Below are 13,191 nucleotides of genomic sequence, written 5' to 3' on the forward strand. Positions count from 1 at the left end.
CTTGGTCCTGCTGTGGATGACCTGAGCCTTGGTCTTGGCCTTGGTCCTCCAGTGGATGACCTGAGCCATGGCCTTGGCCTTGGTTCTGCAGTGGATGACCTGAGCCTTGGCCTTGACCTTAGCCCTCCAGTGGATGACCAGAGCCTTGGCCTTGACCTCTGAAACTCTTCTATGCAAGGATGAGGCTCCCGTTGGTGACACCCACTTGCTCAGTCTACACCTGGGAAGCTCTTGGTCAGCTCGGCCTATTGACTTGGGTGAGAGATAGTTGCCATCCAGCAGGTGCTGGGTGTATGAGGGGGACTGCACCGAAACCTGACCCATGTGGGTCCTCATTGCCTCCTGACATCAGTCATCCCATGATCTCTTGGAAAGATAAAAACACATTTTCTGCGTTCTGGTGCCTCTCCTTGCCAGACATTTTCTCAGTCAAGTTTCTGTCTCTTTCAGCCTTGTCGGAAGTGCCAGGTTCTGAGCCTGTCCGTTTGCTGCTAGCCTGCCAGCTTCCCATGACCTGGGACCTGGGACGAGGGGCCTGCAGGTGTTTCTAGCTGGAGAGGAGTTCTAGATAGTTCTGAGGAGATGCCCTCCTGTGTCTTCCTCGGGAGAGTTCTGGCTTGGCTGGTGGTGTTTTCTGTTACCAGCAGTGGCCACCGCTACCACCAACCCCTCCACCCCTTCCCCCTCCTCTATCTCCATACGCCCTGAGACTGGCCAGTGGGCAGCATATTGTGCAAGAAACAGCTGTTGTTTTGACAAAGGACATACTCGCCTCACTTCTTGCATCACCAGACCCACGAGGCCGTGGATTCCAGGCCTCTGTCCCTGCAGGTGGACACACACACTGTAACACAGAGGCTCACGTGTCCTACACTATGCATTACAGAAAGTATTACTCCCATCACCACTTGTGTACGCACTCGTTCACATTTAACAGGATTGTAAAAATTAATAGATAGTGCAGTTTTTCCAGCTAGATAATGCATGCAAATGGCAAGACAGTCCAAAGATACACACTGTGGAGTGAGTCCCCCTCACCACTGGCCCCTCTGGAGAGAGCCAGGCACGGTCACAAGTTTCTTCTGTATCTCTCTGGAGATAATCACAGCCTATGCGAGCATATGGATGGATATTCTTTTAAACATTGTGTTGCGGTTTGCTTCTTGGCTTGCATGTATCTGATATCATGTCCCTTACAATACACCGTGTTTTTTTACACTGCAGGAAAATCTGTGAGGGGCTAGACCGACAGGGTATTGCTGGGCGTGGAGGAGGTTGGGGCCAGGTTTTTTGCTCTTTGTGACTTTTTCGTGCCTTTCAGATGTGACGACTCTCCATACGCCTTCTCACACGTGACCCGTGACTCATGGGCCGAGGACTCTGCATTTGGGACCCCCACCTCCACCTCCCCAAAATGCATTTCATTCCCTTGTTAATGTGTCATTGTAGTTGACGCTTTGAGGATAGGCAGGCTTGGTAGATAATAAAACAGTATTTGGCTTATGTTTAATCGCTGTCTCCTCCCACAGCCCGAGAACGCCTTAGCGTCCTTCAAAAAGGATTTGGTGGTGCTGTTTTTTATGTGTGTGTGTTGTTTTTAAAAAAATTTTTTTCCAAGGGACCCGGTCAAAGATTTCAAGCCTTAAATCTGATCAACCCAATCTGGGGCGGTGGCAGCTCAGTCTCTCCTCCTCGCTGTGCCAATCTGTTTCTGTGGTGGCGGGTGGCGGCTCGGTGTTAAATTTGGAGACCCCCGTGGGTTTCCCATGCCGACCTGCATATGTCTGCAGGCGCAGGGAAGGGAGCGCCGCAGACCCCTGTCGAGTCCCCGACTGCCAGCAGCAAGTTGCCACAGGCGCACTGGCTCTGCAGCCCCGGGATCAAGGTGGGTTCACCTTGCACCGGGCCACCTGTTTCAGTTCCCTGCTCCCCCAGGCAGGCTCCCTGACAGATCAGCCCAGGGAGGGGCAGGTGGGGGCCGAGGGGGATGGAGGGGCCCACAGACCCCCTGCTCATCTGGCGTTCTCCCCAACGTTTTCCACACTTGACCCACTAGATGAGAAGCTGGGGGTCGGGGCTGGGACCCCACAGTCCCCTTCCTACCTCCAGCGCCTGCTGGCTCAGAGACATCAGTAGACACCCACCGATTGGGTAACGGCCCCCAGCACCCCCACCCTGCGAGGCTTCCATGCAGTGAGGGAAGTAGGGACCCCCGGCTGAAAGCAGTCATGTTCTTTTTTGTTTTTCTCCTAAGTTTTCTGTGTCTGTGTGCGATTGGAACGAAACATCAACTCTTTTTTTTTTTCTTTTTTGTCATATTTCAATATTGGCTTTCTTCCCCGCCTTCTTTCGAAGGCTCCTTTTATAACTTCGGCTGCTGCTGCTTAAATATAGATGTCGAAGCCCTCCTCCCTCCAGATTGTTTATATTTTTGAAGAGCCTTCTGCTTCGCTGTGACTGCTCCTCTCTTATCTGTATCCCCCGTTCCACCACATTGGTTTCGGTTGCTCTTTTTTTTTTCCCTGCCTTCCCTTAACTGGGATGTGTTTCAAATGTGGTCTATCAAAATGTTCAGTGTTTCCCTTTTTTCTGCAATAGCTTTGACATCTGTTCTTGAATTCTAGCCCACGTTATTCCTTAGGACTTGTTTGCCCAAGATGTGCCTGTATGCCAGAAATACTAAGGGGAGAAGAGTGTGGTGTGGTGGTATCTTCCCCTCATTGCCTGGTTTGTTGTTTTATTGTTGTTGTTTTTTTTTCCTTTCCTCCCCTGCTTTTTAAAATGTCTACGATTTCTTTCTTTCTTTTATTTTTCCCTTGGAACATCTCGCTCTATTGCCCAGGCTGAAGTGCAGTGGCATGGTCTCAGCTCACTGCAACCTCTACCTCCCGGGTTCAAGTGATTCTCCTGCCTCAGCCTCCCAAGTAGCTGGGATTACAGGCCCGCCACCATGCCTGGCTAATTTTTGTATTTTTAGTAGAGACGGGGTTTCGCCATGTTGACCAGGCTGGTCTCAAACTCCTGACCTCAGGTGATCCACCCACCTCGGCCTCCGAAAGTGCTGGGATTACAGGTGTGAGCCACCTCGCCCGGCCTATCTGTGATTTCTGTGATTTCTAAGTTGACAGCATGTTTTCATCCCATCCAGCATGGCCCAACCCATAGTGGTACCAAGGAAGCATTTCCCAGCAAGAACTTGTAACGTGTAGGTTTGCTGGTTTACTTCTGCCAAGGAGGAAAGCCAGTGGGCCATGGTGAGGTGGGTGGGGCAAGGGGGTGGCGAAGGAGAGGCTATAGTGTGCTTCTTGGAGGCGTGGGGATAAATCTTGAGTTTTGATTTTTCTCGCCGTTCAGCCTTTGAAATGTTAGGTTCTTGCTCTGCTTGGACTCAGGGTGACGGTCCCCACCGTTGAGAAGCCAGCTGGAGCAGCCACCTTGGATCCCAGCAGAATGGGCCGCTGTGTGTCTTTAGTCGCCGAAGCGACTCGGCAGGAAAACAGGCCTTTTGGTGGCGACAGCAGTGTGTCCTTGGGCGCCTGCTGTCAGCCTGGAACACCATTCTGGGGCCATCTGCTGCAGGCTTGTTGGAAACAGATCCTCTTGGCAGCTCTTCCCAGAATTTCCGAGGCCAGGGCACAGGTTCTCTGGCGCGTTGATTATCGGTTTGTTGCGGGGAGCAGAGCCCAGAGCCCTCAGTTCCCTGGCGGGTTCCTCATGGGGGACCCACTCCTGATGGTCCTCAGCGTTCCCGCGCAAGTAATGTGGTTTGAGAATAATCGCCAATGCCAGGTGCCTCGTTTCCGAAAAGTGGTTGGAAATAATTATTCTTGGAATTTATGTTTTAAAGATCCCTCTTGAAAACTAATCATAGGTTAATGGTCTCGAACATGATGCTTGGCCTAGAGTGAGCTCACCGTAAATATCTGTTGAATGAATACAAACCAAATATTACTCCCAGAGATCCCAGGCCCACAGCGTTGAAGGACGGCCACAGGAGGCCAAGGAGGGGATAGCCGAGGAGGGAATAGCTCAGCAGAAGGACTAGAGCCCAGGAGAGTGGCTGGAAGGGACCCTTCCTTGGCTGGAAGAACAGGGGTGGAGCAGCTTGGGGAGGCGGGTCCTTTACGCTTGGCCTGATAGTTGTGGCTGGAGCAAAAAAGATGTTTCTGTGTATTCTGTTACCGGAACAGAGTCATTTATGGCGGGCACATTGAGGCACGACCCGTGGCTTTGAACGAGCTTGGTTTTCTCAACCACTGCACATGGGACGGACGAGGGATGGGTGGATAATATAATGTTCATTTCCCTGCCTTCCCGCCGCCCTCCAGCCCCTCCTCTGCCGATGATTGACGATCCCTAGAGCCACTGGGGTCTCTCCCCCAGTGTTCTGGTCAAATGCAAATAGGACCCTCCTCTAGTACACAGTGCAATTACAAACTCCCTTTTCCTTTCCTGTTTCCCCCAACAGAGAGAACTCGATGCCACCGCAACGGTATTGGCGAACCGGCAGGATGAAAGCGAGCAGTCCAGAAAGCGGCTTATCGAACAGAGCCGGGAGTTCAAGAAGAACACTCCAGAGGTGAGGCGGGTGACCGTCACAGTTGCTTTGGAGGGATCTTAGAATGCTGGGGCATATTCAGGCAATGCTCCGTGAGCGTTTCATTTTCATCAGTTGAATGCGCGGTCGGCAAACAACCTGTTTCTTTCCCCGGATGTCTTCAGCCCCATTTCCAGTAGAATGCACGCCACCCTGCAGGCCGTGGGACGTGGAAATTGATAGGTTGTCTGGAAGTATGAAAGCCAGAGCTAATTCCAGGTGCAGATACTGGACAAGCTGGGTCTGTAAGAACACGTGGGCAGGTGTGTGGGTGTCTCAGACCCTCGAGTTCGTCCCAGACCCTGTCCCATGTCGGTTAGCAAGCCACCGAAGTCCATAAGGGATCCTGTGGGCTGGAAGGCCCTCGGGGCCTGCTTCCCCGGTGCTGGGGCAGTGTCTGAAGGCTGCACGCATCTGGGCATAGCAACACGCCTGACGCTTCTTGTAAAACAGACATTTCGCCTGCTAGGCCTTTTAAATGCCTCTGTTTCTTGAAATACGCCCTAAAGGGCAGTGGAAATGTGCTTTTCACATACTCCTGTTTTTTCTCTCGTGAGTGTGCAATCGGGGGACAGTGTTGAGTTGCTAGGGTGGTGTTTTTCTGCTCGTTTCCTGGGCCCCTTCTTCCTTCCCTTCAACCCTATCAGAGGCTTAGTAAGAAAAAGAAAAAAGACCCACGCGTGTTGCAGGCAGATGAGCAGTCGCGGGAATGGCTTTCCGGGTGACGTCTGCCAGTTTGGTCCCCATGGCACTCATGCCGTGGTCTCGGACCGCACCCTCTCTTACACCTTCCCCTTGTATGGGAAGAGGTTGCAGCAGCCCACAACTTTGGCCCGGCTTCCGGGCTTGGGAAATCTACAGCTCTTGGCTCCTCCCTATAGGACACAGGAAGACGCCTGGAGGCAAAGCTCCGTTCTAAGAGAGATGCCCCTCTCTTACATAATATTGCTGGGAAATTATATGTGAATTGCATTTTTAAAAGGAGACTCATTTAAAATGTTTCAAAGGAGGCTTGCTAGTCAAGGGAGTGCTGGCATGAATCATTATGGGAAACAAATTAATAACCTTATGTCTTCAGAATAAATATTTTGGGAGAAAGCTTGGTAGCAGAGTGGAAAGAAGGCAGCCTTTGGCCACAGAGCCAGCCAAGGGTTCAAATCTCACACCCGCTGCTCGCCTCCGCCTGCCTCTAAATGTGGGTACTCCATGTTTCACGAGACCAAAAATGAAGATGGGAGTCACTGGGGGTGCTTGGGGGTTGCTGCCTTCTCTGCCCGTGTTGGGGAGTGGGGGGCCCTATTCTCCGTGTTAGCCTTGCCCTGAGTAAAAACAAGAGGAAAAAAAGAGTTGGGGACAGAACATCCTTCTTCTGTTGCCTCCAGCGGCTTCAGAGCAGACTTTCCTGGAACTCTGGTTTCCTGAGAACTTGTCCTTGACTCAGTTTCCCCAGCCTAAGCCCCGCCACATCCATCTCGTGAGCTCCTTGTAGTGCTGTTTCTGTAGCGAGTGGCCGTCCGCCGTTCTGTATTGTCATTGCCCTTTCCTTGGTGACCACATGTCCGCCGGTTTCCATAGAAAATCTTAGAGGTTTGGCTGGGCGCAGTGGCTCATGCCTGTAATTTCAACACTTTGGAAGGCTGAGGCGAGCAATCACTTGAGGTCAGGAGTTCAAGACCAGCCTGGGCAACATAACAAGACTCATCTCTGTTATAAAAAGAAAAAAGAAAACATTTTATGATTAAAAAAAAAAAAGAAAATCTGAGAGGGGCAAGGCCATCCTTCTGAGGCCACGGACAATAAATACACGAGTGTAATCAGCCAGAGAATGAGGCTCCAAGAGGCCTGGATTCCCGGGTGTTCCTCAGAAGTCCCCAACTCCTAGTGACAGTGGAGAGGAGCATGTCCCCCTTCGGTCACCCTGTCTGTCGCATATGCTCTGCTGATAAATGCTGCTTGTACTCTGCTGAGCCCTGTTCCTCCATCGTGCCTTGTGTCGAATTCCACATTAGTTACTCAAAGACAGCTGGCCTTAAACTTGGCGTTTTTATCTCCTTCTGATCCCAGTAAATGGAAGAAGCTTGGGCAGGCGGCAGCCTGGTAGGTACCTGCCACTTGGGGCATTTCTTCTCAGGACACATTTTTAGACTCATCTTCATGGAGAAGGGGGCTGGAACCCACCTGCTTGGCCCCGACCCCACCACTGCCAGTGGGTGGAGGGTGGCGCCCACTTCCTCATCTTTCGCTGTAGTAAGGAGAGTCTCACTGCAGCCTGCGGTCCTGGGGAGGTGGGGAAGGGGGAGTTGGCTGTAGGCTTCTGCCCCGCCGGCCCCATGCACTTTCCCATCCAAGGGCCAACCTGGAAATCTGTGGAGCGCCCATGGGGGAAGTCCAAGGTGAGACCCACTTCACTTGTGCCAGCAGCCAGAGCCTCCTGCTGGAAACTTCTTTTAATTTTTTGAGACAGAGTCTTGCTCTGTCGCTCAGGTTGGAGTGCAGTGTCACAGTCTCGGCTCACTGCAACCTCCGCCTCCTGGGTTCAAGCGATTCTCCTGCTTCAGCCTCCCAAGTAGCTGGGATTACAGGCACGCACCACTACCACAGCCAGCTAATTTTTGTATTTTTCGTAGATTTCACTGTGTTGGCCAGGCTGGTCTCGAACTCCTGACCTCAGGTGATCCACCTCAGCCTCCCAAAGTGCTAGGATTACAGGCATGAGCCACCGCGCCCGGCCCTCCTGTTGGAAATTTTGAAGCCACATAAGGCCAGAGCGGTGGTGGGAGCGGGGGGCTGTGGCTGGAGTGTGCAGAGCGGTGGTGGGAGCCGGGGGCTGTGGCCGGAGTGTGCTGGGTGTGCAGGAGGCGGGGTTCCCTGCTGCTCCCTGTGACAGCAGGTGTGTGTGAGTTGGGGGGCTGTGACAGTACGTGTGTGTGTGTGTAGATAGCACATATGTGGAGCCTCAGCTCAGTGCCTGGCCTGCGCCCCGAGGGGACATTGGGTCACCATTTGTTTGGGGTCTCAGTCTTGAGGAGCCACCACTGCCCTGACACTGGTTGTTCCTCTGGCCACACCGCAGGATTGATTACTAATCATGGAGGTGACGTTGGAATGTTGCATATGTAGAAACGGGGCTTGCTTAGAGCTTTCGCCCATGGGGTAGGACAGCCTGGCTTACCAGGAGGAGGGTGTCCTCTTCCCTATGGATACAGCCCACGATCCTCACGGCTCCATACCTTCCAGGGCACAGCATGGCAGAGCCAGGGCTGGTGGTGTTCCTGCTGGTATGACACCAAGAGTGTTGATCTTGGTGGAAATGCCCAGGTCTCCTTTTGTTCTGGGAAAGGAGGAAAGGTTCTTCGGTGTCTGATGAATGTCTAATGTGTTCCACGAGGAGGATTAGGCACCCATGAGGGTTCAGTGGGGAGTAAGGTTCACCTGCTGTTGGAGATTTCACCTTCTAGACTGGCCCTTCCCAGATGTCACTGGGAAAACCTCTAGTCCAGGAGGGAAAAGGTCTTCTGATGGGGACGTGGCTGGGGAGGGATGCTTTGTGGTGACTGGGACTCCAACAGGCGGGAAAAGCCACAAGAACATCAGGAGGTGAGCGCCAAGATGGCTGGAGCCTTGAAGGGTTTTTCTGGGGACAGGATCCTGCTCTGTCACCTGGGTTGGAGCGCAGTGGCACAATCACAGCTCACTACAGCCTCCAACTCCTAGGCTCAAGGAGTCCCTCCGTCTCAGTGTCCCCAGTAGCTGGAATTACAGGCACGTGGCACCACAATGCCTGGCTATTTTATTTTATTTTTATGGTTTTTTTTGAGACAGAGTCTTGCTCTGTTGCCCAGGTTGGAGTGCAGTAGCACGATCTCAGCTCACTGCAGCCTTCACCTTCTGTGTTCAAGCAATTCTTCTACCTCAGCCTCCTGAGTAGCTGAGATTACAGGCATGTGCCACCACACCCAGTTACCTTTTTTGTATTTTTAGTAGAGATGAAGTTTCACCATGTTGCCCAGGCTAGTCTCGAACTCCTGACCTTGTGATCCACCCGCCTCAGCCTCCCAAAATGTTGGGATTACAGGTGTGAGCCACCGCGCCTGGCCATAGTTTTTAAATTTTTGGTAGAAACAGAGCCTTTTGCTGTTGCCCAGGCTACTCTCAAACTCCTGCGCTCATGCAGGGTCCTCCCACTTCGGCCTGCCAAAGTGCTAGGATTACAGGCACGAGCGCTGCGCCCGGCTGAAGGTTTTCTGTTTAGAATTAGTTTTTCGAAGTTTCAGTTTTATATCATTAGATTAATATATTTGTCGTCATTTGATATTGCGTCTTTTTAATCCAGAAATTGTAATTTACAGAAGATTGCAATTACTCTGCAGATAAAATTGTGTACATTTTCTTTGAATCTAAGAACAGAGTCCATTTGAAAGAAAAACGTTTTTAAATGTTCTAACTGAGCATCCATTCCCTATTGAATTAAGAATCCATCATGGAACATAATAGGCGGTGGAGTGTTTCTAGGGTATATTGCTTTCTATATTTTTGGGTTTTTTTGGAATATAGTGGCACAATCATAGCTTACTGTGGCCTTGATGTCCTGAGCTCAGGCGATCCTCCCCTTATAGCCTCCAGAGTAGCTGGGACTATAGGTGCGTGCCACCACACCCTGCTAATTTTATGTTTTGTAGAGGCCGGGTCTCACTTTGTTGCCCAGGCTGGTCTCAGACTCCTGGGCTCAAGCTAAATCTCCCACCTTGACTTCCCAAAGTGTAGGGATTACAGGTGTGAGCCACTGCGCCCAGCTCTGCTTTTTGTATTTCTTACTGCAGGCGACATACTTAGTAGCTGTGTTTCTTGGGGCAGATACCTCCCAAAGCCCCAGTTCTGTCACCTATAAATAGCGTAACGACAGGGCCCCGCTCACAGGGTTGCTGTGTGCACATATGTGTATGTACATACCCATGTGCCTGTATGTGACGGGCTACACCCAGGCCTGTCCCTAGAGTTTAGCTTATGTTCGTTACTAGTATTAACCGGGGAATACTCACCGTGTAACTCATGAGATACAGTGGATTTCTGTTCCTCAGAGCTAACTCGGGGAATTTCTATATTTTATTTATTTATTTTTGAGGCGAAGTTTTGCCCTTGATACCCAGGCTGGAGTGCAGTGGTGCCATCTCGGTTCACTGCAACCTCCGCCTCCCAGGTTCAAGTGATTCTCTTGCCTCAGCCTTCTGAATAGCTGGAATTACAGGCACCCACCACCATACCCAGCTAATTTTTTGTGTTTTTAGTAGAGACAGAGTTTCACCATGTTGGCCAGGCTGATCTTGAACTCCTGACCTCAAGTAATCCACCCACCTCGGCCTCCCAAAGTGCCAAGTGGCATGAGCCACTGCACCCGGCCTTAGCTTGGCAACTTAAAAAAAAATAAGAACAAATATGGGTAGTTTCGCTTAAAGTGTTTCAAAAGTTGGTTTGGGGCCAGGCACGGTGGCTCACGCCTATAATCCAAGTGGTCTGAGAGGCTGAGGTGGGAGGATCACTTCAGACCAGGAGTTTGAGACCATCCTGGGCAACATAGTGAGATTCCATCTCTACAAAAAGTCAAAATATTAGCTGGGATAGTGGTGTACGCTTAATAGTCCCAGCTACTTGGGAGGCTGAAGTGGGAGGATTGCTTGAGCCCAGGAGGTTGAGGCTGCAGTGAGCCATGATCGCGCCACTACACTCTAGCCTGGGCAACGAAGTGAGATCCTGTCTCAAAAAAAAAAAAAAAAAAAAAAAGTTGGTTTGTAATAACGGTTACTCATCTTACAAATATTTATTGAACACCTTCCATGTGCCAGACAGTTTGGCCCTGGGAATAAAACCCTATCTCCATTCTTTAAAAAGTTTCTTATCTTTCTTAGCAAGCAAATAGAACCCAATGGCAGAGCGTGTTAAGTGCTAGGATAGAATGACTGGAATCTTCTGACTGTAGACTTTCCCCACAGAAACACTCTTATGTCAGCGGTGATAAAGTTCTCTGGATAAGCCACATATGGCTCAGTAACCCTTTTTATAGATAAACAGTTCTGCTTTTTGAGCCTTGGTTCTTAACCTTTAAAATATCCATGAAAGTTAAGGACCTACGCCTCTGAGAAATGCACATGTTTGCAGTTTCTGGGGGGCTCCCAGACACTCATCCATGCAGCCCTAGTTTAGAACACAGTTCTCTGGGCCCATAGTCCCAGTTTCAGCTCACCATTCCAGGAGAGCACGTGGGTCACGTCAACCCTCCTCCTCCTCCTTGTGCTTTGGGGTGGAAGGGGATGAAGGGGGGGGGGACTCTAGAGTTTTGGGGTGGGTGACAGATGAATACCAAGGCCTGAGCACTGGGCAGGGACAAGGTGTGCCTGGCCCTGGCTGTGTGCTGGGGAGTGGGAGATGGGTGAAGGAGCAAGGCCACTTGATGTGACAAGGGGTTCCACGGGCTAGCAGCAAGGGCGGCACCTCTGCACTGGGCTGGCCACAGCATGTCAGGAGGGAGCAGCAGCAGCTTTCTGGAAGCCTGGTGGTGTTAGAATCACGTATGTGAGCAGTGGAGGCTGAAAGCCTAGCTCTTGCAAACCCCAGAAAGTGTCTCTTAGCCTTTCCTTTTGCCGTTTGCTTTTCCGTGGCTTTGATCGTGGCCGAACACCGATTTCCCACGTGTGTGATTCCAGAGTTCTTCTGGAGGCGAGATCACAGGAGGTCTGCAGCACGTCTGACCTGCAGACCCGGCTCACTGGCTTGGCTGTAGGGAGTTAGTGGATGGAGAGTGGCTGGGCAGGTTAGAGACCAGGTAACCCGGCGTGGGGTCCTCTCTGGAGAAACCCCCAGTGCTCCTGCGACATTGGCCTGGCTTCAGGGCTCTGCTATTTGAATGTGATGCTCAACTCTCCAATAAATGGTCGTCTGTGTTAGGCTTGCTTCCAGAAAGAGCGCAGGGATGGTTTTGGGTTTTGTTCTGCTTCTTTTCAGTATGGGAGGAACCTTCCCTGATGGGAGGAAAGAGAGGAGGAGAACCACATTCCTGAGATGCTGTGATTTTATCATGAAACCATCCCCAGCCCTCATCCTGGTGACGTCAGTCGGCCCAGTCCTACTCCAGAACGCTTTTTGGGTGTCCGTCTGCAGGACTTTGCTTGGTTAATTTTTGTCTCCTCGGAAACAGACCCCGTTGCTCTGGGAGGAGAGCCGAGCTGCGGTTCAGGGGCCGTCGCTGGTCATTTTTTGCCCTGATGTATTTTTGCCTCCACATTTCTTGATCTCTGGAACGTTAATCCCAACGATGCCTGGTCCGCGGTGCTCACAGTCTGCGTCTGTGCTTTCGACACCTGTCCTGCTCAGATGCACGTGATCACGCCCAGGTCTCCATCCTGGCTCTTGTTGGCTGCGGCGGCAGCCCTGACTGTCGGGGACACCTGGCTCAGCACTCCCAGCTTGCAACAGGGAGCACCCTCTGCTGCTCACAGAACTGGCCATCCACTTTCTTCTCCTTTCCCGGGTGCCAGCGTCTTCCTCTACCCCTTCTACGCCGGCCTGGCGCATTTCTCTGATTTCTGTGTTCCCTGGTTGCAGTTGTAAAAATTCAGGCTTGGGAGTTGTCTTGAGATAGGACTTGCAAAGGAATCTTTTACAGTCGTTGAAATGGGCTAGATTTGTGGATTCCTTCCTGACCCTGGCAGGCACGGTGAGGGGAGGGGTCCCTCCTTTTTATTGATCAGGATGCACCGTGTGCAGGGTAAGCCAGGAAGCCACGCGCCTGACGCTGTCTCTGCCATGGTGAGGAAGACAGAGGATGGGAAGACGCTGCGAACTTTTATGATTCGTTTTTCACTCTCAGTGAGAAAAGCAGCTAGCAGGATGGGTGAGGGAGTGGAGGGTAGTAATATATAGTTGTGGCCTGGGCCCAAACGCATTTAGTCACTGCCTCGACAGCCTTTATATAGACACCACCGGAGTGACTCAGCCTGGAAAAAGAGAGTCACTTAAAAATAAAGTTGCGACTCCAGTGGACACGTGGTGCACAGGCTGCCCTGAGATAGTCACCAGGGCTCCATGGCCCTGCACGCCCCCCAGGGCCCTGGGCGAGTCAGGTGATGAAGTGAGGGCAATCATCGTAACCCTATCGTGGCGTTGTCATGAGGATTTAGTAAAGTCACATATCATCCCCCATGACGTTTTTCTTTTTGTTTTTGTTTTTTTTCTTTTTAGAGCCACGGTCTTGCTCCATGGCCCAGGCTGGAGAGCAGTGGCATGATCTCAGCTCACTGTAGCCTCAACCTCCCAGCCTCAAATGATCCTCCCCCCTCAGCCTCCCGAGTAGCTGGGACTACAGGCATGCACCCCCACACCTGTTTAATTTAATTTTTTTTTTTTTTGATAGAGATGGGGTCTCACTTTGTTGCCCAGGCTGGTCTAGAACTCCTGGGCTCAAGCGATCCTCCCACTTCAGCCTCCCAAAATGTTGGGATTACAAGTGTGAGCCACCACACCCGGACTTTGATGCTTTTTAAACACAAAACAGTGGCCAGGCATCATCAGCTACTCCTTGATATGTTACTGTTACCCACCGA

General features: G+C 51.4%; 1 protein-coding gene across 28 annotated transcripts in view; it reads left to right on the forward strand.

Moving 5' to 3' along the window:
• Positions 1-13,191, forward strand: part of CUX1 (cut like homeobox 1) — a 472,306-nt gene that overhangs the window by 98,922 nt on the left and 360,193 nt on the right. For 27 of the 28 annotated variants that reach the window (NM_001261815.2, XM_028844758.2, XM_077994468.1 and 24 more), the window contains 1 exon segment: positions 4,469-4,579. The exons of the other annotated variant lie outside the window; for it this stretch is intronic. In NM_001261815.2, the coding sequence (NP_001248744.2) occupies positions 4,469-4,579 (111 nt within the window). 28 annotated transcript variants of the gene reach the window in all.

This window comes from Macaca mulatta, chromosome 3 (assembly GCF_049350105.2).
Source record: "Macaca mulatta isolate MMU2019108-1 chromosome 3, T2T-MMU8v2.0, whole genome shotgun sequence".
NCBI classification, from domain to species: Eukaryota; Metazoa; Chordata; class Mammalia; order Primates; family Cercopithecidae; genus Macaca; species Macaca mulatta.